The sequence below is a fragment of the Sminthopsis crassicaudata genome, chromosome 2, assembly GCF_048593235.1.
Source record: "Sminthopsis crassicaudata isolate SCR6 chromosome 2, ASM4859323v1, whole genome shotgun sequence".
NCBI classification, from domain to species: Eukaryota; Metazoa; Chordata; class Mammalia; order Dasyuromorphia; family Dasyuridae; genus Sminthopsis; species Sminthopsis crassicaudata.
Window position 1 is genome coordinate 257798895 of NC_133618.1, and position 25432 is coordinate 257824326.

At 39.8% G+C, this 25432-nt stretch overlaps 1 protein-coding gene across 6 annotated transcripts in view; it reads right to left on the bottom strand.

Moving 5' to 3' along the window:
• EXD3 (exonuclease 3'-5' domain containing 3) overlaps positions 1-25432 on the bottom strand; it is a 407975-nt gene that overhangs the window by 141756 nt on the left and 240787 nt on the right. For all 6 annotated transcript variants that reach the window (XM_074289063.1, XM_074289062.1, XM_074289065.1 and 3 more), the window contains 2 exons: positions 16680-16733; positions 15817-15948 (listed from right to left, as the gene is read on the bottom strand). In XM_074289063.1, the coding sequence (XP_074145164.1) occupies positions 15817-15948; positions 16680-16733 (186 nt within the window). The remainder of the gene's footprint in view (positions 1-15816; positions 15949-16679; positions 16734-25432) is intronic.

A 25432-nucleotide genomic window follows, 5' to 3' on the forward strand; every position in this document is an offset into this window, starting at 1 on the left:
TTCCAAAATGCTGTTTTCTCTTTATTTGTTGCTTGTGAAAATAATTTTCAACATTGTACACAGCAACAAAATTATGTGATGAGCAACTGTGATGGACTTGGCTCTTCTCAACATTGTGGTGATTCAGGCCAATTCCAATAGATTTGTGATGGAGAGAGCCATCTGCATTCAGGGTCAGGACTATGGGGACTGAATGTGGATCCTAACATAATATCACAAGGATGAATGTTGAAAACTATCTCTACATGTATTTTGAAAAATAAAAAGCTATTGTTAAAAAAAAATAACAACATCAATAGTAAAGAAAATCATTTTCAAGAATATGATTTTGTTCCTAGGGAAAATTCTGAGGATTTCTTAGAGATGAATTATTTGCTTTTCAATTCAACAAAAACATATCAAGTATCTATTATGTCAGATGGAATACTTTCATTTTGATGCCATCAGTTTCTTCCCTAATATGGACAAATATGTTTGTGCAAAGTCATTCCTCACTTTATGAAATTAATTCTATCTAAGCTGGCTGTAAGGTGAGTTTCAGTAAAGTAAATTTATTTTCCCACTGCATTTATTTTCTAGTTGTTTCAAAAAAAATTTTTTATTGCTATCTTTTGGTTTCACAATACCTAAATTTCCTTCTGTATCTTTCTTCTTCTCTTTTCCCAAATAGCCATTCCTTATAAGAAATAATATTTTTAAAAAGGAAAAAATTTAAAAATCAGCAAAACAAATCAACACATTAAAAAAGCCCCACAAGAAAATGGTAATTACACCTAGTGCTCCAACTCATGCTCCCTAACCTCTGCAAAGGAACAGGAGTGATCTCTTTTCATGTCTCTTCTTTGCAACTAAGCTTGTGTTTTTAAAAAATAATTTTGTAACTTGCAGTTTCTTTTTTCTTTCTTTCAACAGTATTTTATTTTTCCAAATATAAGCAAAGATAGTTCATTCACCTTTGCAAAACCTTGTGTTCCAAATATTTCTCCCTCTCTGCTCCCCTCCCCAAGCAATACAATGTAGGTTAAATATGAACATCTAGTTTCTATTCTTTTGACCTTGTACTTTCCATTTATATTCTTGTTGTCTTTGTTATTTCACAAATCTTCCAATATTGTCTATCTACGACTTTTATTATCTGTGTTAACTTGGTAAGTGTGAAGTGAAACCTCAGGTTTGTTTTGATTTGCATTTCTCTTATTAGTAATTTGGAGTGTTCTTTCATATGATTGCTAATAGTCTACAATTCTTTTTTTTTTTTTTTTTTTTGAGAACTTCCACTGATATTCATTGTAAAAATAAAAATACATTTTCAAAGGGAATGAGCATGGAGAGAAGAGAGGAGAACCTCTGGTGAGCTAAGCTGAAAATTTTAGTAAAGAAAGGTGTCAAGATAGTTAGCCCTGTGTTATGTTGGTCACTATGCCAGTTGGGAACTGTGATACTGATATAAACATTTTTCCATTATAAATTTTGACATGACATGCCACTGGCTATCACTCTCAACTTTTCCAATGCCTTACATATAGCAGGAACGTAAAAAGCATTTGTTAAATTGAACTATCTCCTGAGTACCAGCAGAGAGTCACAGTTAGTCACAGCAATCTATGCTCTTGGGCCATTCACACTGAAATTAATAAGTAACATCCTAAGGAGCCTTTGCTAACATAAAAGTGCCTAGGGAATGTCTATTTCTAACAATAAAGATGACCCTATTGACCTGAACACTTCCTAAATAGACAGTAGATTCCATGGGGTGCCCTTGTGACAGTGAAATCATCCCAGTCCTAAAGAATTCTGTCAGCATGCCATGGAGACTAGGACATTTTGGGGATGAAGAAGTTGTCATAATTTTATTCTTAGTGCAGGACAGTTTGAGAAATGAAGTTTCATGTGAACCAAAGAAACTCTTAAAAATAACATTATGATCCTCACGTAACATGAGCTGACCTTTCAGATTTCCATTTTAGCTCAAACGCCTACACTCTCTTTCTGGTTGTTGGGATATGTTTTGGCTAGATAATCACATGTAATCATGGGAAATCAGAGATTATTTCTTGGGTACAAAATTTAGTGTGGCAGTTAAAATGTGGGGTCAATCTTACTGTATTGACTAGTAAGAGTTAAAAGTCAAAGAAAATACAAAGAAAAATAAAGGCAAGGCAGTTGTTTCTCTTCTTAAAGATGAATATAATAATTTAGTCATGTAATCAACCTAAACAGTCTTAAAAGATGCTAAAACAAACAGAAGAGCCTGAGTAAACCAAAAAACAAAATGAATGAAAATCTAGTATGTTTTCAAAAGTTAGTCAATCAATAAGCATTTATTAAGGACCTACTACATGCCAGGCACTATTGTTAAGTACTGGGGATACAAAGACAGGAAAAAGACAGTACCTGTTCTCAAGGACCTCAAAATATAATATGGGGGACAGCAGGCACATATAAATAAGTTAGATAAAAAGGAAATAATTATCAGAGAAAAGGCACTAAAGTTAAGAGAAGTTGGGAAAGGCTTCCTGTAAAAGATGGGATTTTAGTTGGAACTTGCAGGAAGCAGAGATGAGGAAGGGGGGGGGAGATTCTAGGAAAGGGAGACAAACACTGAAAATGCCTGAGGTTAAGAGATGGAGAATCTTATTCAAGGAATAGCAAGGAGGCAAATGTTTAGATTTAAGAGTATATTTTAGAGAATCAGAATGGGCAATGAAATAACAAAACTATTTCTTTTTACAGATGATTTGATGATATACTTGGAAAATTCTAAAAATTCAACTAAAAAGTTAGATGAAATAATCAATAATTTTAGTAAAGTACCAGGATATAAAACTAAATACCTCCCCAAATCATCAGCCTTTCTATATATCACCAACAAAATTCTGCAAAAAGAAATAGTAAGAGATATTCCATTTTAAAAATTGTAGACAGTATAAAATACCAGGAAGTATACCTACCAAAATTAACTATATGAATATATTTCTAAAAAACTTTTTATACAAATAAAGTCAGAATTAAATAATTGGAAAAATATTAATTGTTCATGGGCAGGCAGACCCAATATATTAAAAATGACAATTTAATCTAATCTATCTATTCAATGCTATTCCAATTAAATTACCAAAAAAATTATTTTGCTGAGCTAGGAAAAATGATAATAAAGTTCATTTAGAAAAACAAAAGGTCAAGAATAAAAGGAATTAATGAAAAAATAAAGGAAGAAGATTTAGCAGTAATAGCTCTAAAACTGTACTATAAAGTAGTAATTATCATAACTATCTGGTATTAGCTAAGAAATAGAAAGGTAGATCAGTGAAAGCGCACAAACAATATACAGTAGCAAGTAACTATAGTAACCTATAGTATTTGACAAACATAAAGATTGAAGCTTTTGGGATAGGAATTCATTTGTTGATAAAAATTGTTGGGAAACTGGAAAGCAGTCTGGCAGAAATTGACACAGACCATTTTCTTACCTCATTTACAAGACTAAAGTCAAAATGAATATATAACCTAGATATAAAGGGAGATATCACAAGAAAATTAGAAGAAGAAGGAACACATCACTTATCATATTGATGGATAGGAGATTCATTTAGGAATAAACCAAGAGAGCATTGCGAGGTGTAAAATGGATAAATCAGATTTACATTAAATTAGAGTTTGTACAAATAAAACCAATGTAGCCAAGATTAGAAGGAAAGCAGAAAACTGGGGAAAAGTTTCTCTGATAAAGGTCTTTTATCTCAAATTTGTAAAGAATTTTGTCAAATTTAAAAGAATGAGTCATTCCTCAACTGGTAAATGGTCAAATGATTTGAATGGGCAGTTTTTTTTGAAGAAATCAAAACTATATATAGTCATATAAAAATGTTCAGAATCATTGTTCATTAGTGAAATATAAATTAAAACAACTTTGAGATATCATCTTATACCTATCAGATTGGCTAAAATAAAAGAAGGGGAAAGAAACAAAAATTGGAGGGGATTTGGAAAAATTGAGATACTAATTCACTGTTGGTAGAACTGTGAATTGATCCAACCATTTTGGAAAACAATATGGAATTATATCTAAAGAGCTGTAAAATTGTAAATATCCTTTGATTCAGCAATGCCACTATTAGGTCTCTTTCACCAAGTGATTAAGGAAAAAGGAACAGAACTTATATGTTCTAAAATATTTATAGCAGTTCTCTTTGTAGTGGCAAAGGATAAGAAATTAAGAGATGCCTATCTAATTACACAGTGGCTAAACAAATCGTGGTATATGATTGTGATGATGTGCTACTGTGCTATAAGAGATGATGAACTGATTGATGTTAGAAAAACATGGAAAGACTTGCATGAAATAATGAAGAGTGAAATAAGCAAAACCAAGAGAACATGTTGTATATAGTAACAGCAGTATTGTTATTCTAAGAACAACTTTGAATAACTAGGTCATTTTGAGTATTAAACTACAAAGGACTTATGAAGGAAAGTGTTATCCACCTCCAGAAAAAGAATTGATAAACAGAAGTATGTATAGTATGCTTTTACACACACACACACACACACACACACACACACACACACACACACACACACACACAGTGTCTAATTGTAACCTTCTCTAAGGCAGAGTGGGGAAATAGGGAGAAAAAAAATAAAAAGTACACAGAAAAGAATGGAAAAAAATTTAGAAGAACGCAGAAAGGCCGGATAGTTTTGAAAATTATGTGTGGTGTTTATTGCATAGTTTATTAAAAAAAAAGTAATGAAATAAGAGATTATGATTTTATTTGAATCCTATTTTTATGTTGTGCTGTGTACACATAAATGTTTTTGTTTTGTCTTTTTGTGTTTGAGTTTAAAATAAATAAAAATTTTAAAAAGAAAATTAAAATAAACTGAGGGAAAAAGAGTATATGGGAGTGGTATTAGATTTAAGAAAATTGAAAAGGTAGAAAGGGAGCTAGGTTATGAAGGGCTCTAAATACCAAATAGCATTCTGTATTTGATCCTGTCTTCCTGGAGGGAGGCACTGGAATTTATTGAGTAAGAGGTATATATGCACTTTAGGAAAACCATTTTGATAGCTGAGACAAGAATGGACTGGGAAGAGGCTTGTACCAAGAAGACCAACAAGCAGGTTATGGCAATAGTCCAGGTGTGAAGTGATGAGGTTAATGGTTAATAGGGTCAGAGGAGAGAAGGGGGAATATGTAAAAGCTGTTGCAAAGGTGAAGTTGATGGCCCTTGGCAACAGTGTGGCAACAGGATATGAAGTAAGAATCCAGGATGTCTCCTGAGTTGTGAGCCTAAGGGACTGAGAGAAATGGTGGTGTTTTTGACAATAAAATGAAATTTTGGATGGGCAGAGGAAAGATGAGTTTAGTTTTACACATATTGAGTGTGGGATGTCTCCTAGACAACTTGTTTGACATGCCCTATAGGTAGCTGGGATGAGAAATTGAAGTCAGTAGAAAGTTTAGAGCAAGGTAGGAAGATTTAAGATGGATCACCACAGGGCTGGAAATTAAATCCACAGGAGCTGATGAGATTGCCAAGTGCAGGAGAAGAGAAGAGGGTCCAAACAAAGCCCAGGATATTGGCTCTTGTTTGCAAACTCTTGAAGCCTTACATCATGGATATATCAATCAGGGACTTCTGGTACATATGCCCCTCCTCAGATCATCACAACCAGAGCTGTGCACAGCTGTCTCACATTACCTTTTATGGTTTAAAAAAAAAAAGCCTCTATCCAATAATAATGATAACAAGTCACATTAAGAGAACTATTTACAAACTGGATGTGGAAGACCCGAGTTTTAATTTTGATACCATCAGTGTAACCTTGAGCAAATTACTAAAACTCCAATCCTATCAGCTTCCTTACAAGTAAAATGAAGATAATTTTTAAGGTCTTTCCAAATCTAACTCCCCCTGAAGGAGATACTCTAAGCATTATCATCTCTATATTTTACAGATAATAAACTATCTCTATATTTTACAGATAATAAACTAAGGCACAGAAAAACTGATCAGGTTCACACAGCTAGTAATTGTCAAAGCAGAATTTGAATCCATGTCTTTTCATCTCAAATCCAATATTCTTTCTACTGAACCACGAGGCCTTTTTCTATGACTTGATTCTGACTTCTTCCACAGATGCCTCTCTCCTACCAAATCTGTTTTTAGTTGGTGGGTTGGTTGGTTGGTACAAATACCAGTGAAGGAAACAACAGCAAAAAGACACAGGAGGTGATTTTGTTTTGTTTTACAAACTTGATATGCATCAAATGTAAGAAAATGCTGAATGGATCTCCTAAGCTAACTTACTGTATCTGCTGCCATTTTGGTATGTGAAGCATCATAGTGAAGATGCTTGGGAAGAGGTATTAGCTTGACCATTCTTAGCCACGTCCTTCTCCCAAATCCTCCATGTCATGTCAGAAGCAGCGAAGCTGCAGGGGAGGCCTGAGGTCACAGAGCACTGTACGCTTGTCCCTCCTAGGGCCCTTCCCATCAGAAGCTCAGCCACCGGATGAGACGGCTCTCTTTTCCATATGGCATCAGCTTGTGAAGGCTGCTTACTGCTAAGGCACCCAAGGGATGGAATCTGTCACAGAAGTCATCACTGCTGAGGAAATCACAGATCCTGAAAGTACTGGAGGAAGAGGATCCCTGTACTAAAGTAGAAATAAGGGGAACTAGTGCCAAGCACAGTAGTCACAGGTGTAAGCAATCAGCACTGTGGAAAGGCAGTTCAGTTAATGCAGAAGTAAGTCCTTGGCAGTCAGTGCTGTGAGGGTTTGGAAGCAGGCTTATGAAGCACAGAGTGCTGCCTTATAAATGTGGAGTTTACGGCATTATTTGTAATGTGATCCAATGGGTTCTGAGGATCAGAAAAGATGTGGGCTTGGGGGATGGGGCAGAGAGAAGGGAAGGGGAAGACGAATGCACTGTCAGTTAGTCTCCATGTCCACGGGAATTCTACAAAGGGCATCGAGACAGGCTGCCCTCTGCCCCATCAGTGGGTATCATAAGATGGACTGAGCAAGGGTGACATCTCCACTGCCTAGTCCGGCAGGGCACGCTCTGCAATGAGAAGGCAGCAGATGCTTCCTGACCACTGGCAGTCTGATAAGAACAAGTTGGCAAGAAAGAATATTTTAAGTATAAGAAGCAGAAGTAGAACCTGAAAATATTAACTTTGATGTGCACCCCCGACAATGACCTTTCCCAGCTCAAGCTTTTCCTGATTACTACTCCCAGGGGCAAGTCAGTTGACTTCTCTAGGACCCTGTCCCATCCCCTGTAAAACAAGAGGAGTGCAGAAGACAGTGCTTAGGCTCTCTTCTCACCTTCACACTCCCTGCTAACTTCCCTGGAACTCTGGAGGGCACCAACATCCTTCCTGTCCCCCAGGTTCAGAACTAGGCATCTTCCTCAACTTCTCCTCCCCCCCCAATAACTCCTCTGACACTGTTCCCACCTCATTCAAACCTAGATTATTGTGGTTGCCTCCTGATTGGTCTTCCTGACAAGTGTCCTCCTATTCCAATCCATCCTTCACTCAGCTGTCAAACTGATCTCCACAATTACACAATTCCTGTTTGACTTTAAAGTCCTTCAGAACCTGGCTCCTTCTTACCTTTCCAGTCTTCCTATACATTCACATACATTGCAATCTAGTGACATAAGCCTCTTCACTGCTTCTTGAGCACCAACAATTTCCCATGCTTAAAATCTCCTCCCTCCTCATCTCTGCTTCCTCCCTGCCCTGGAATCCTTGGTGTTCCCCCTTCTGCAAGAAGCTTTCCTCAGGTCTGTCTTTAAACTAGAGCTTTGAGATTATCTTCCATTCATCTTGTTTGTACAGAGTTGTTTGCATGCTGTCTCTCCTTTCTGAGAGCAGGGGCTTTTTTGGTCTTTATCTTCCCAGAGCTTAGATCAGTACCTGGCACATAGCAGGTGCTTAATAAATGCTTTCTGGCTGACTGTGAGAGCTCCTGCTAAGGAGGTTTACTATCACACTGGCCCATGTATTCTCTGTTCCCCTCTCCAACAAGATCTTGCTCGAGGCTTCTCAGTGTCTCATCACAATTTACTTCCTATCTGCCTATTTCTTTTCCCTAACAAATCTTCATTTGTTTAGTTTGTTTACTGACTTTTTCTTTCCAGTGGTAAAGCTCCAGATCTCATTCAAGTATGAAGTTTCCATTCATTCCTGGAACACAGAAACTATAAGAAGCATAATGGCCAAAAGAGAAAATTATGTTTCTATCTAAAGAAGCCTTTATGTGAGAATTACATTTTAAGTGAGTTTTATACATATCCAAACGTACATTCTGAGTGTGCCGGCAGAGGCATAATTAGCAAGAACTACACCTGGGGAAATTCAGTTGGAGGTGACGTAGGAACAGCCGAACACAGAGCAGTCCCATCACTTTGGGTGTGCTTGTGCTAGAAGGGCTCTACTCTGCAGAGAACATAAACCCTCATCCTTGGTGGAGGGAAGGGAGGTCAGCTATCAAGACAGGCTCTATGTGTACTTATGTATTTGCCTGCCAGAGGCAATCAGGGAGAACCAGGGCAGCAGTCAACTTTGGGGAGGAAGTCTGCCCTCCTCCAGGTGTCAGTGCCCTGGGGCAAAGTCCTGTTCATCCCAAGCTAGTAATGTCTCAGTATGTTGGGTGCCATGGGAAAATGTTACCAAAGAAATAGTCCTACTCTCTGCACATCTCTTCACAGGCAAGGAACTGTGAAAGGATCAGGGATTAAGGCAAGAAGGAATTGGAGCAGATCAGAAGATACAGTCACAAAATATCACGCTTGGGTTGTTTATGCAAAACAAACTTCAGAACCCTAAAGAGCTGCAGGTTTTGTAGTAAAATAGCAGAATCTTCTCTGTAAGCCAAAAACAGTTGGATCTTAGTAGCCAGCACAGTGTCAACAGTCTTACACTTTAAGAACTAGCATAAATAACACATGTTCTTTCTGAAGAGCTGAAAACATACCTATAGGCTAGAAGTGAAAAAAGAGAAAACACAGATGTATGAAAGAAAGCTGGAATGCACAATGTGCTTGTCAACCTGGCTAAGTGACAAACATCTCCGGGAGAGATCCTGATGCTGCAGGGAGCACAGCACACAAACAGTCTTCCAGACAAGGGCTGGCCACATTGCAACATCTCCGTGCCTGGCATGCCCTAGTCTGGGCAAAAGACAAACTTCATGCTAACCCTGTGAAAACAGTTACTAGCAAGGAAAGAGAGCCATCGTCCCTGAGCTGGTGAGAGGGGGAAAAATCCCAGGCTCTCAGTCTTCCCTGACTATGACCTTCATGCTCCACTGGATTTCTGAAGATACTGAAATCTTGGCAGTCAAGTACACAGTCTGTGGGAACGAGGAAGTCTCTGATAGGCCTGCTGGTGAGAATTGGGACCAGCCAGGCAATTTTGGGGCCCTGTGAAATCCTAAGGAGACAGACAAAAACAGCAGTTTGTGTTTTGTGCTGGGAACTCAGAGGAACCAGTGGCCAAACCATGGCATGTGAGACATGAGAAGTAATCTGACAATGTGGCTCACGGAGTAAGAGCTGTATGGCCATTTTCCTTCCTCAGAGGCTAGGAGAGCAGTCTCCAGGCCTCTCTCGGGCAGCTGCATCCCAAGGAGCAGAATCTGAGTCCAGATGATGACGGCCAGGGGTTGGAACCCAAGGCCAGGTTATAGAGCTCAGAGTATAGGACAAATGCTCCCTTGCTCCCTCATAGGCTCTTGGGATGAGTCAAAGAGAATGACAGAGACAGACAGGGAGATAGAAAGAGGCACATGCATATCTATATTATCTGGTCATTAAAAAAGTCTATATTCCCCAGCACCTGCAAACCCTCAAACTGGATAAGGCAGGGTTATCTCTGATCTCAGTTACTGAGTCTACCGCTTTAAGAAGAAACAAGAATTTCTATAAGGAGACAATCATCTCCCCCTCTCTAAGGCAGGAAAAGCTCATTCCTGAGAATCAGAAAGATCACAAATTTGAGGAAGATAGAGGTAAATTACAAGGACAGCTTGCTGATTTGGGGGCTGGGATTGAAGACTTGCAGGGGTTGAGATCTTGCTTCATGCCTCCTGTAAACCCTTTCATGATAGCTGGGTCTAATTCCCAAAGCTGCAGTCACTGAAACATCTGTTGGAAAAGTAGAACTTTTGGAACTGAATGCTTAGGGGATGTGGTGAAAAACAAAATCCCAGCCAGGTGGGAAGAATTAGGAAATGTTTCCTGGAGGAGAGGAATTTAGAGAACAGTTTGGAAGGACAGGAGGAAGAGGGGCTGGCAAAGAGGAGGGGGAGGGGGCTTTCATCCAGCTGGGAGAACACATGAGCAGACACAAAGGTGGAGATGAGATGTCAGGTACGTGGGATGGTGTGCAGATGTTCTTGCCCAGAAACGAACATGCTGAGAAGTGACAGGAGGTGAGGCTGAGGCTGTGAAGGAAATCTGAAAATCATAAATGAATTTTCATGCTATTCTTTCAGCTCTTGACCTCCAGCCGTGGCCTTTCTGGCTTTCCTCTTTTTTGCTGGTCTTCCTGAATGTGACATGGTAACTCTGGTCGTTGATATTTTGAAAAACAGTATACCACACTACAGCAGTACAGGATCATCTCCTCAATGAAACCTACAGTTATTCATGAGCTAGCTCTTATCAGTCAACACAGGAAAAACCAAGTTGATAAAGATGTCTATTGTACAGATTGAGTGAACAGCCAATAATCTCAAATGTCTTGGATAGGCACTGCAGAAAGATACTAAACTGGGCCTAGGATTGAATAAGAGCTAAGCAAACACCCAAGAAATTACATAGTGCTTTTAAAATAATCTCAAAAGCCCAACTGTGTAATAGGTATTCTTTTGATGATGTTAGAGAAGTTAGGGAAAAATCAGCTTTAGAACATCAAAATTGCAGGTGCTGAAAAGTGCAATGGGTACTAATGAACTGCAGAATATTTTTAAAAAATGACTTGTGCAAAAGAAGCGGCATAAAATATATCATCAAAGACACATGGCTGGAAAGGAAGACAGGATTGTCTTGTAGTGAGAGAAGGATGAACAGATTAAATGCTGGGCTTATATCCATAAAATATTAAATGAATAAAAGGAAGATGGCTAGCATGCCTCTGTCATTTCAACCTGGCTCTACCTTCTAACACGAGACCCTGTCTCCACACTCCCCATCTTTGAGCTGCTTCTCACTCACAGAACTCTATCCCCTCCTGTCTCTATGCTTTTCCCTTATGCCTAGAAAGCATTCTGACCTTACTAGAACCTCTTCAAGTCAAGAAGGATTTATTAAACACTCATTATGTACCAGGCAATGAGCTAAGCACCGAGACTACAAAGAAAAGGCAAAAAACCAAACTGGTTCCTGCTTTGCTCTGTCAAAGAAGGAAGCAACATGCAAACAACTATGTAAAAACAAGATATGGACAAGATAAATTAGAAATAATCTCAGAGAGAAAGCCTGAAGGCAGACTGGGAAAGATTTGTTGCAGAAGGAAAGATTTCAGCTGCATCCTGAAAACAGTCAGAGAAAGGCAAGAACCCAAGGTTGAGGAGGGAGAGGATTTCAGGCTGGGGGGGATAGCCATGGAAAAACAAAGAACTGCGGAAACTGGGAAGCCATGGATGGGGCTCCAATTTGCACTACTGTAGGCTACACTCACATCAACAAGATCAAGGATTTATTCAAATATGGCTGGAATCTTTCATTAGCAGCAAATGTTTCCTAGTTATGCTGTAAGGGTGAGGGGGAAGGAAGCAGGGAACAAGCATTTAAAGGCAGTGTGCTGAGCACTTTAGAAATTTTCTCATTTGATCCTCCCAAAAACTGGGAGGGAAGTGCCATTATCCCCACTATACAGATGAGGAAAGTGAAGCAAAGTTAAGTGGCTTGTGCAGGGTCACATAGTCACTAAGTATCTGGCCAAATCTGATCTCAGGTCTTCTTGATTCCAGGGCATCACCTTGCTGGCTGAAAGAACAAACAAATGATTGTGGAATTGAGGCAGTTGAAGATTTTTACTAACCATCTTGATTTGCTCGAGCTCCCTAGGATCCAGAGGAGGCCAGGCTGAGCATTCCATAAGCTGACTGAGCATTCCTTAAGCTGAATGTATCAGAAATTCCTTGTATTATTCCCTTGCTGAACCCTTGCTGAACTCCCTCTGCTATGCTACTGAACCAACTCAGACTGGCTCACGTTGACCCCCAGCCCAGTGACCAAACTTGATACCCCTTCTGAAAAACAGCCCAGCCCAGAGATAACCTGATAAAACCACTATGCAATTACCCTCGCTCCCTGATCTGTGATTTTTGTCTTTATAACCCCTGCTGCCTAAGTCCCCCAAGAGTTCAACTCTAACTATGCTTCCGTATAGACATATATTCATGTCTTTTTAAGAGGAATAACCCCCCACCCCCCACCCCGGATATAACCAAACTGTTTTTCTTAGACCAAACTCTGGAAAAGTTTCAGACAAAATAATTATTGTAGTAGGAGGCAGTGCATGATTAGGGCCAAATTGTCTATCTACATATATGCTAAGCCATTCTGCCTATCAAAAGCCATTTGATTGGAGAGGCTACATGGCAAATAGAGGTCAAGGAATAACCATATTTACAAACTACACATCTGATCATGAAACTTTGTCCTTTGTGCTTGGATGAGAAAATTTGATTAATCCAGAACCTAAAGTCAAAGCTAGGTCTAAAGGGTAAGTAACGACTCCTCCTCATCTCCCCTTTTGGGATTGGAGGTAGGGGTGGGGAGAGCAGATGAAGAGGAAGCAAAAGCCAGAGAGCACAGGCCTGCTTACAATACCTCATAGGCTTGGGAACATTTCTACCACAAAAGAAGTGGTAAAAAACTCTTATCTTATTATCAAGACTTCTAGTAATCAACTCGGATCTCCATACAGCAATTATGATGCTTAGGAGATGTATAGGAGATAAAGGAATAGCTCGAAAAGCAGAGGGTGCTTCCGGGGCTCCTCCAAGGAATCAGGGGCAGCCTCTGCAATGTGGAAGGGAAACTAACTCACAGGATGTTGGGAAAGAGAAGCCACAGGGGTGCTTCAAAGAGCCTGGGCTGAGCAGGGTAGGGGATGGGGAAGGGTGGGGTAGGTGCAGAGGGAACACAAGATTTAAAGAAAAAGATCATCACAGGGACACTACCTTCCGCATATGAAGAATGACCCCCCCAATCAAACCTCAGGCTACATGGATGGCAGAGCCTGGAGGTCAGGAAACGCTGCTAAAGGCACGCACAAGTTTGCGTGCCTTTGACTTTATAGCTCATCCCCAGTGATGTTATGACAAATGTCAGCCACAGATTCAATGATATGCCTCCTCTCTGACCACAAAGAGACTAAAAACAATAACACAGGTTAAAGGCAAAACGAATGCAAAGTATGAAAGAGATCCCAGGCCCCTAAAAGGGCCCTTATGAGCAAAGAATAGCATGTTATGTATGCTGTTTAAAGATGGCAGGGTCTTGTTCTGGCTAGGGCCCCATGGGCTCCTTCAGGCTCCCAATCTCTAGGTCCGTCTACATAAAGGAATGAATGAGGTCGCTTATCTTAGGAAGTTTCTTATTTTGGGCACCCCACCCAGCCGGCCCACAACCCAACCTGGGCTCTGATTGCATGGGGGAGGAGGCCAGGCTCTCGTGCTCCTTCCTCCTTCCTCCGTGAGTGAGAAAGGCGAGAGCTGTGAGTTCTCAGCTCCATCTGCATTGACGTTACAGCCACATGAAAGGAGCCCAAGCCTGCTGAGCATACTGTGGGCACAGAGGCTTTCAAGAGACAGGCTCATTTCCAACCTAATCGACAGCTCGAGGGATCTCTCTTACTAATCACCCACCAATATGGCCCGAGTTCCCAGGCTGACTTCAAAGCTGCTCACGTGGTGCCCCCAGTGGAGCACTTTTCACATGGTCAGAGTGGTACCCACTTCCCCCCATCACATGGACTTGGGTGACATTTCGGCTCTGCATGCATTAGTGTCCCCGGGAGGGCTGTTCCGGGCAGAGATTTTTTCCCTCTTAGTTTTCAAAGATGGTAAAGCTCAGTTAGAAACATGGACAAAGCTCTGTAATCTCAATTTCAAAGTGAACCTTGTCAGTTCTTGAGTTTTTCCATCAGGCTGCCTCCTTTCATTTACTTTAAATCATGCTGTGGCCAAAGATTTTTAGAAGCTTCAAAAGAGAAATCAACCCTATCAATATAAAGAATTAAGTTCAGCTGAGGATCTTATCCTCTAATAAACAAAGTCAGATAAAAGAGGAGAGCAAGAGAGAGAAGTTTTGGGGGGACCACGACTCATTCAGCAGGAAAAAACACAAATCTGAGCTCCACAATGGACACACAGAGAAATGAGTTCAAACCTGGGAAGTAAAAAGAAGCTTGCTATTAAATTTAAAATTTTTTTTGTTTTTAACAGGATTTGAATTTTAATGAAGTCACAAACTCAAAGTTTTAGATGTCAAGCAGAAGATGTAAAACAGTATTTACTAAAAGTACACTTTTTGTTTCTTCTAGTAGTAGGAGAAATCCCTCAATTCCCTTTTTCTTCCTATTGTCAACCCAATCCCTAATATGCCAGGATGTTCTTTACAGATGAGGGATTTTCTATGATGACCCATTCTTTAAGGCCTCTCTTGACTTATATTCTATGTTCTAGTTCTGTACTCTTACTAATAATATTTTGATACAATGAACTAGAAATATCACTTTAGCATGCCTGTACCATTCTTCAGAGCAGATACCTATGTGTGATTAAAAATAATAAATAAATAAATAAATAAATAAAACTTACTGACAACGGACCCATGGCTACAGAATACATCAGTAACAAATGTCTCCCTGACTCTACTCTAGAGCTTGGCCAAAAGTATGGTGCATGATATCTTCCTAGCCAGGCTATTCCTTTCTAATTTTTTCCCCATTTATCTTGCCATAGAGTTGCTAACGTTCATTGATCTGCCTAAAATATTACTCTAGTCTGTGTTCCAGATTGACTAATTCAATCTTGACAGTCATGACCAGAACAAATAGAAAGTTAAAGACATATATCTTTTTTCCCCTATTTCAAAACAAACTTGCATGAAGGAACACTCATTTAAAAAGCAACAGTAACAATTTAATTATTAGATATCAATATCTATCCTTTAAATCAGGTGGTGTTCCTGTAAAACTCTACCTGTTCATCACTGCCATTATGATACTTCTTTAATACAATTACGTGATATTAGTCGATCTCATTCAGAATCACATCTGACTTACATTTAAATCAAAAGGGAGAGAAAAAGAAAACCAGACACATTTGATGTGTTAATATGTTTTTGAGTGGGGAGAATGAAAAACCAAAATGGAGAAGAGAGAAGTTTTACTACTGATACTTGACTGTTTCCACTAACCCATCATCCTAGCACTTTGAAGCCTTTCTGAAAGAAGGACATGAGCCTCTCTGTGTGTGCTGGACTTACCATACCCCTCCAACATGCTCCAAGGATGGTGTGCATAGGTTTGCTTTTCAAGTTAAAGTGACTCAAATTTAGTTTGCTTTGATAAATTTTGAAGGAGAATTCCATGACGCCCTAGAGATCTCAAGGGATGACTTGAGTGCTGTTAAACTGACTTAAGAATGAGAACATTTTATTCCTGCCTGACTGAAACACCGCCCCTTCGGTCCGCAGAGCCCCAGAACAGGAAGAAACCACAAGGATAGCAATTTATATGCAGCATGAAGCAGGTGATGTTGGGAGCCCAGGGCCTACCTGGCAGCGGCTGAAGATGTCAGTGAGTGTGACACGGACGTTGAAGTGCTTCAGGACGCTGAGAGCCTGCTGCTTGGCCTTGTCAGAGCAGTTTACAGAGAAGCACCGTCCTTCTCCCACCTGGGCCTGCAGCTGCAAAACAGATACATGGGGACACAAAGCTGAGCTTGGTGGAAAGAGAATCCTTCTTCCTCCCACAGGTAGGGCTTGTTTTTTAGAACAACCTTCCCCTGACATTCAGAGAGGACCTGGGTTCCGTGTCTGGCCTATGTGGCACACAGGTAAAACTATTCTGAAACCTGGTGGCCGTGGATGGCATCCTTACTCTGGGCAGGCTGCTACATTTGGTCATCTAGGTCATCCCACCACTCTAGCAATCTGTGAAAATCCTCAGTTGTCAGTCTTTGTATCTAGGTCCAAGTTGGTGATTTTTCCTGATTTTTAGAGAAGTAGTGCCAGGCCCAATAGGGATCAGGGCAGAGACTGGGTCTTTAAAGAGTGTCAGGTGAGGAGAGCTGGCAGCTCACAGGGAGGATTTAAGAAGGGTTACAGTGTTTAAAAAAAAAAAAAAAAGGAGATCCTTGACCCAAAGGAACTCTATGGATACAGAGCCCTAGGAGAGCACCTGAATGTAAGTGCCCATGACTCAAAGTCAATTGGCTCTGGGGAAAATAAGATTAGGGGATCCCCCTTTCAACTCTGAATCAATCTCCATAGAACCTCATACATATATGGCTGGTATCAGGGAAAACATCTTTGGAAATATGAACAGAAACATGGGTAAGAGCTAAGGCTTTCCCTTTCTCAAGATCAAGTATGTACAAAGTCAAGGAATAAGAAAGCCCTAATAACTGAGATTTTACCTTGTGATATGGCAATCCGGAGGTCAGTATGATTCTCCCCTCTTTTCTGGCAATCTGGAGACAGAATTTAAGTGAATATGGATTAGTTGACAGAAATGACAAATAAATCAATATCTTATTTGTCCCCCCTCAGGACAAAAAAGGAATATTACTTCCTACAAAGGTGATGATATGGAAAGGAGGTGATTTTTTTTAAAGTCAGTGGTCTGACCACATCATCAGTCAGTCATTCAATAAGCATTTATTAAGCATCTACTATGTGACATTTTGCTATGCACTGCACTACAGATACAAAAAGAGGCCAGACTTAGTCCCTGCCCTCAAGGAATTTGCATTCTGATGGAGAAGAGAAATTTGTACAAATAAATGATATACAGGATAAACAGGAAATAATCAACTGAGGGAAGAAACTAGAATTAAGAGGGATTGAGAGATAATGAGATTTTAACTGGGTCTCGAAGGAAGTCAAGGAAGCCTGGAGATGGAGCCAAGGGATACAGATAGGAGACCAGTGTAACTGAATTGAAGAGTATGGGGAGGAAGAGGAGAGGGTGTAAGATTAGTTGGATCAAAATGACATCACTATGAATAGTTGTACACAGCAACAACAAGATTATGTGATGATCAACTGTGATGGACATGGTTCTTTTAAACAATGAGGTGATTCAGACCAATTCCAGTAGACTTGTGATGAAGAGAGCCATCTGCATCCAGGGAAAGGACTATGGGAACTGAATGTGGATCACCACACAGTATTTTCACCTTTGTTGTTTTTGTTTGCTTGCTCATTTTTTTTTCCTTTTTGATCTGATTTTTCTTGTGCAGCATGATAAATGTGGAAATATGTTTAGAGGAATTGCACATGTTTAACATATATGGGATTACTTGCTCTTTAGGGGAGGAGAGAGGTAGAGAGAAAAATATGGAACACAAGGTTTTGCAAGAGTGAATACTGAAACCATCTTTATGTATTTTGAAAAATAAAAAGCTATTATTAAAATTACTCTTCCCCTTCCCCCCCCCCCCCAATGACATTACTATGGTAGTGTTGAGTTACAGTATGTCTGACTGCGACTGATCAGACCAATGTGAGCTTGGAGTACGCTGCCACAGGTGGGACACAAATAGTCCATATGAACATTTGGAAAAGTTTCTCTAACTATGAAGAGTATGAGAAGGAAGAAGAGAAGGTATATGGTACAAGTAGACTCAAGTGGTAGTTGGGGAGCAGGTTATGAAGGCAGATTTTGTTTTTGATCCTCAAATAGGGAGCCATTGCAGTTTATTGAGGTGGGGTGGGGGGGACTGGTTGTGTACATACATGTGTGCTTGTCCATTTATGGGTGTGACATAATCAGACCTGTGTGTTATCAAAATCACAGTGCAGCAAAATGGAGGATGGACTAGAATGGGCAGAGATTTGTGTCAGATTGATCAGCAGACTATTGCAAGAATCTGGATATGAGGACTTGGGAGACTGGTAGAATATTAGTAGTATCAGAGGAGAAAAATGGGGAGCAGGATGGTGTATTCAAGAGATCTGACCAGGATAAAATTAACGGGTCTTGGTAGTATATTGGATATAAAGAGCAAGAGTGATCAAAGAGCTAAAGATGATACCTATGGTGGTATCCTCAACAGTAAAAAGGAGGTCTGAAAGAAGAGGGTACAGGTGTAAAGAAAATGAGTTCAGTTTTGGATATGCTGAATTTAGGATGTCTCCTAGATTTCCAGTTGGAGATTTGAGAATCATCAGTATAAAGATAATAATCGGATCCATTGGAGCTGATGGTATCATCAAGTAAAATAGTATAGAGGGAGAATAGGATCCTGAAAAGGGACGTCCATGGTAAGTGGCCATGATCTGGAAGACCACCCAGACAGAGAAAGATGGGTCAGACACTGATGCATTGTTGGTGGAGTTGTGAAAGAATCCAACCATTCTGGAGAGCAATCTGGAATTGTGCCCAAAAAGTTATCAAACTGTGCATACCCTTTGACCCAGCCATACTACTACTGGGCTTATACCCCAAAGAAATACTGAGAAGGGGAAAGGGACCTGTATGTGCCAAAATGTTTGTGGCAGCCCTTTTTGTAGTAGCTAGAAACTGGAAGTTGAATGGATGTCCATCTATTGGAGAATGGTTGGGTAAATTGTGGTATATGAAGGTTATGGAATATTATTGCTCTGTAAGAAATGACCAGCAGGATGAATACAGAGAGGCCTGGAGAGACTTACATCAACTGATGCTGAGTGAAATGAGCAGAACTAGGGGATCATTATACACTTCAACAACGATACTATATGAGGATGTATGCTGATGGAAGTGGATATCTTCAACATAGAGAAGAGTTAATCCAATTCCACTTGATCAATGATGGAAAGAATCAGCTACATCCAGAAATGGAACACTGGGAAATGGGTGTAAACTGTGAGCACTGTTTTGTTTTTGTTTTTTTGTTTTTCTTCCCAGATTATTTTTACCTTCCGAATACAATTCTTCCTTTGCAACAACAACAACAACAACAAAATTCGGTTCTGCACATATATATTGTACCTAGGATATACTATAAGATATTTAATATGTATGGGAATGCCTGACATCTAGGGGAGGGGGTGGAGGGAAGGAGGGGGAAAATTTGGAACAGAAGGGAGTACAAGGGATAATGTTGTAAAAAAAAATTACCTATGCATATGTACTGTCAAAGAAAATGTTATAATTATAAAAATTATTTTAAAAAATTAAAAAAAAAAAGAAAGATGGGTCAGAGAGGTAAGAGGAGAATAGGAGAATGTAATGTACGGAAGAGAGCATGTAGAGAGATGTAGAGAGAAGAGAGCACCAAGGAGAGAAGGGTGATAGATGGGTCAGTGGCTACAAAGAGGTCGAGAAAGATGAAGACTGAAGACGGACTTGGATCTGGCTGGAGATCCCTCCTAACTGTGGAGAGAGCAGTCTCGAGGCTCGATGCGGCTGGAGGCAAATTGTAGAGAGTTCAGAAGGGAATGAGAGGGGAGGAAGTAGAGTTCAGCCACAAAGGACAGACGGGAGAGTTACTGGGGATAGAAGATCAAATGAGAGTTTTTTGAAGATGAAGGAGACGTGGGTGTGTTGGTAACCACAACTCAATAAAGTTAGTGGCTCCCTGTTACTTCCAGTATCAAATATAAAATCCTTTTTGGTTTTTAAAACCCTCACAACCAAACATTTGCCTGTCTTCCCAGCCTTTTTACACTTGACTCCTCTCCATTCACTCTAGAATCCTGTGACACTGGCCGCCTTCATGATGTATTTAACATTCCAAGTCTCCACTCTCTCCTTTTTTTTACTGGTTGACTCCTATTCTCCCCCTCCCCCAGCCCATTCACAAAAAGAATGCAGTCCCTGTTCACTCCCAGGGGCCTCCTGGCTGTCTCCTATTCCACTGTCGGTGGGAAGGCTTTTCCAGTCTCCCTTATTAGCAGTGCCCTAGGATTGCCTTTCATTTATACTCTGTATAACTTGCACATACAATTTTTTTTTTCCTGAGGCATTCCGTGTTAAGTAACTGCCCAGGGTCACACAGCTAGGAAGTGTTGGGTCTGAGACCAGATTTGCACTCGGGTCCTCCTGACTTCGGGGCTGGTGGCATGTACAATTTTTCACATATTGCTTCCCTTTTAGAATATAGGCTCCTCGAAGGCAGGGACTGTTTCTGCCTTTGCAAGTCACCTTCCTAACGTTATGGTCCTCTTCCAGAACCAGGGATTAACAAGAGCGGCACTTAGGACAGTGTCTGATACATGGTAGGTGCTGAATAAATGGCTTTTTATTGACCGACTAGGCTCAGTGATTACATGCACATTCTGCTGTTTTGATACCTAGGATTTTCCAGGTAACTGATCCCCTTTTGATAGCCCCAAGTTAGACTACACTAGCAAATCTTGTTGGCAGAAATATGCACAATGCAGACCTTAGAAAGTGAAAAGCTCTCCCTTAGTCTTGACCTACAGTTTCATCATAACCATTCAGCCAGGGATTAAGTAGGCAGGCAATTGAGACAATCCTTTCAGGGCTGTCTCTTCCTGTGACCCAAGGGCCCCACCTCCAACATACTCGGTAACTGCCCCTCACATTCTTGATGCTGTTTAAATCCCAGGGCATTGAATTTCTACCACCACAAAGAATAAAAGTGAACCCTGCACTCAGAGTGAACTCCAACCTGAATGTGTCAAAAATGCTGGGTTGGTGTGGGAACGTAGGTCCTCTCAGGAGCCACCCCACCCTAGTTCCCTTCCCTCAGGGAAGGTAAGAGAAGTGACTGATGAAATTACAAGGCTCCCCATGGTCTTTCTACCTCTTAGGGACTCTTCAATTGTCCTGCCCTCGTGGGGCACCTTAACCCACCAAGACAAGTCTAGTGCATTCTGTGAGAAGACAAGTGACTCGAGATCCATCAGAGGCCCAGTGTGTCGTTCTTCGGCACTAGGGTAACTATTATTCAGTCTTAACCACTATCATCTATTGAAAGTGGTTTTAAGAATGTCTGGGGCTAAAATGTTTGCCTCATAAATATTTTCTTTCCCACTCAAGTTTTGTTTTTCATAGTACGTTGCCAGATCAAAGTGGTTTTTTTTTTGTTTTGTTTTTGTTTTTTTTTTTTAACTCTCAGTTTTAGTTTCTTTCTTAAATGTGACAATGAGATTTACCCACTTTGGGGAGAAGCAGCATTGTAAAAAACAGAGTATTGGTTTTAGAGTTACAAGACCCGAGTGTGAATCCCAGCTCTACCCTTTACACCTTGAGTGATCTTGGTCAAATCCTTTAGGCTGCTAGGTGATGCAATAAATAAAACTCAGGCCTTGAAGTCAGTAAGACCTAACTAAGTTTAAATCCCAACTTCAAACATTTAATCACTTCACTCCTGTTTGTCTCCATTTCCTCAAGTGTAAAATGGAGATAAGAAGAGCATCTACTTTCCACAATTGTTGTAAGGATCAAATGAGATAATTGTAAAAAGTGCTTAGCACAGTGCCTAGCAAATTGTAAGCTTTTAATAAATAATTAATAAATACTTATTCCCTTTCTTCCCCCATCCCCATTTAATTTCTATGGGTTTCAGTCAGTTTCCTTATCCATAAAAGAGAGAGTTTAGACTACATGATCTCTCAGGTCCCTTTTAGGCTCTAAGACTCTATCCTATAATCTTCTCTTCCTTCTTTCATGAGTCTTTCCCATCTCTTTAGATCAGGGGTTCTCAAACTACAGCCCTTGGGCCAGATGTGGCCACTGAGGACGTTTATGCGGCCTGCCGGGTTATGGCAAATGGGCTGAGGGGCAGAGACAGAGTGTGAGGTTTTGTTTTTACTGTAGTCCGGCCCTCCCACAATCTGAGGGACATGAACTGGCCCCTATTTAAAAAGTTTGAGGACCGCTGCTTTAGATGTTTCAAATACAAGAAAGTAATGATTAAAACTTTTCACGAAGTTAAAATTCTAATCTTATTGTTATTTTGTAGTGTTATTGGGGTTCTCTCTCTGAGTAAGTTAAAGAAGTTGTAGGAAGGATTGGGCCCTTTCTTATAGCTGGGACTTGAACAGCACTTAATCTTCTGCTGCAGTCCTTCAAACTCTGTCCTAGTAAAAATGCTAGGTTTTGCAACATCTACTTAATGTGATTAATGTTATCGTATCAAAGATTGAACTTATTGATCAAATAAGCCTGAAACTTAAGTGTTTAAATTGGAAAACTCCATATTAAACAATGAACTTGGAGATGTGACATCACAGCCTTCTATATCAGACAAAAGGAAAAGCTGGGAAGCTAAGTTCTGGGATCAATGATGTAAAATTAGAAAATCATCCGATCTATAATCCATTTCTATCTATGTCATGGGGGTAAATTGGCATTTTATTTTAACTTTTAATCAAACAAAACCTTCTACTCAATCTATTTTCCCTCAATCATCATATCTACTTTTCTAATGACAGTCAATGAGAAAAATGTAATTTGTTTTATTAAGTTTACTTTATTAGTGTAGACCTATTTTATAAAATGCATGTATGTATAAATCTGTAAAATTGAAATATCTTGGAAATTAATCTTGAAATCACTTCTTTGAAGTGAGACCAGGGCATGTACAGATAACTTACAGGCTTTCATAATCATGAATGACATGACTGTGGCAGGTCTGACAGGCACTGAACAGGCTCTCTATCCTTGATTTTGGTGGTGACAGGAAGATAAAGGGGATGCTAAGTCTCGATTCAGCTGAGGTTTGCTCTTAGAAATTGTTTTTTGAGTACTGCTCAGAATTAGCTCCCTTCCCCCACAATGTTGATCTTTTCTCTTCAGATGGTCAGGTTAATCCAGGTGGTATCTTGTTTCTCTTGGGAGGCCTGTTGGTTCCTCCATATGGGTGTTTTCATTCCCTTCCTTCTGCCCTGAGAGCAGAACTCCTGGGAGAATCCCAAAGATTCATCTTACCCTCAAATCCACATTGTGGTTTGGGGTAAATTGTTCAGGAGGGACTTGAGAAGTCATTCAATTATTTTTTCAGTCATTAAAGAATATTTTATTGTCTGTTTTGTGCAAATATGCTTGCTCTCAGGTGAAATACATATTTAATACAATGATTTTTTCCTTTTAGGTCCAAAAAATCTGTGGACTATAGACTGCTGAGGAGTCATGGAGTTATTCTAATGAGTCCATAAATCCATATTTGTACCAAGCATTGTTATTTGAAAGTTAGCTCTAAAGAACTATGCTCTGTGCCTCAATATTACAAATAAGAAACATTGCCTCTGTAACCTGAAAAATACAATGACTTGCAAATATATATAGACATATATATATATATATATATATATATATATATATATATATACACACACACATATATATATACACACACACATATATATATACACACATTTATGTATATGTGCATTAGTCTTTTTCAAATAAATTTATATGCTACTATGATTACAAAAATTTTTCATTCAAAAGTACCTTTCTGTTATCATAGGTTTTCTTAATTATTAAATGTTAATATCTAATACAATCTACTGCCATGTGTGGGGTACTAAGTTTTTTGACATTAAAAAAAGTCCTTATATTTGAAAGTTGGGAATCATTAATCTAAGCACATACCAACATGATCATGTCTAAGAATATATTTTTCTTGCCACTGATGGAACACAGGAATTACTTAGTAAATATATGTTACTTGTCTGTATGCCTGACATTTTCAGGTCTGGTTATTTGGAAAGATGGCAGTGTATTCATGGCTATGACTCCCCATCAGAAGCTCCCTAGCCTCTGGCTTCTGGTTTGTGCCTATGAATGACAGCATAAGCTGAATTGGACCATCCTGCATACCAAAATGATGCATCCAAAGAAGACACAACCCAAAGAGGGTTTAGAACGTATGGACAGCCCTGCTTATATGCTGGTCCAACGAAGGGTCAGAATTTTCTCTGAGAAACAAATCTCTGAAACATTAAATGCCAGTCATATAATTTATGTGCACATGTTAAAACTGGCTTTGCTGGTATTGTCAGATGAAGAAATTAGAAAACATTCTTACCACCAAAGTAGAACTCTGCTATTCTCCAAAGACATTAGGCTAAGCTTTGCCTTATAGGTTTCCAGATCTTAAGCTTTTTGTATATACTGATGCTTTGGGGACATACTGGCCGTAACCCATGGTTTGCCCTACTTATGTTAGTTCTTCAACTATCTGAGATTTTGTCAGTGGGAAGTCTCCCTCACCAGCACAGTCACAAATTCTCTGCTTTGGTAATGGGTCTTCAAAGGTTTGTGTGGCTGAAAAATGCATCATTCAGGGGCAAACCTGGTGAGGAGCTTCTTCAAAGTTACTTAGGTTTGGTATGCCTTGGTAACTTGCATGGCACCGGTAAAGCCTTTAAGAAGCCAGGGTCACCTCCAAGCCAAGATGAGGTTTGAAAAAATTTAATGGCAGTATGCCTATGCATGGGTGTATGATATAATCTGGGCTATAAGGGATTGAGAGACAATAGTTTTCTTCGTTGTACTTGGAAATGACAGAGGACTCCTTGGTTCCCTATAGGTACACATATTATCTAAGAGAAGAATATTTTGGATATGTATAGGAGAGGCTGCAGATCATAGTGGGGGAAAGGTGGTGGGAGGAGTAAGTGGGGGAATCTAGGACAGAACATTAAGAGTTGAGATGCCAGTTATTGGAGACCCATAGGTACTACGGGATTAATTCCTTTAATTGTCACTTAAAATATATTTTATATCTTTGTGGGGTTCAGTATTTCTATGAGAATAAGGATGTTCTGCACTTCTTCACATGGGAGTATGCTGGTGGGAAACAGGGATATTTGCCAAGGTGCCCTGGAACGCCCCAAACAAGTTTCTGGGTGGAGAGGCAACTGCCCTTATTGTATCAGATGTTGTCTGAGAAGGAAAAATAACATGGTCTAGTGGAACCAGTAGGCCAAGGGTTAAAGTTGAATTAGGTGTAAGTAATGGGCTAAGGCCAGGGGTATCACAGAAACTGTTCAGTTAGACTAGCTGAGACTGGGGAGAATCTTCGTGTCTCCTAATTAGTCAGGGAAGCTAGAAAGAGGTGGGATTTCAGGAATTCTTGGAATTCTATGAAAGAAAAAGTTTGGCAAGCTAGCATAGAAGGCAACTTAGGAAAAGGTTTAGAAGCAGGAAAGTGATTATCAACTAGAGGGTATTTTCAATAAATCTGTCCAAAACAAACAGGAGCATGGG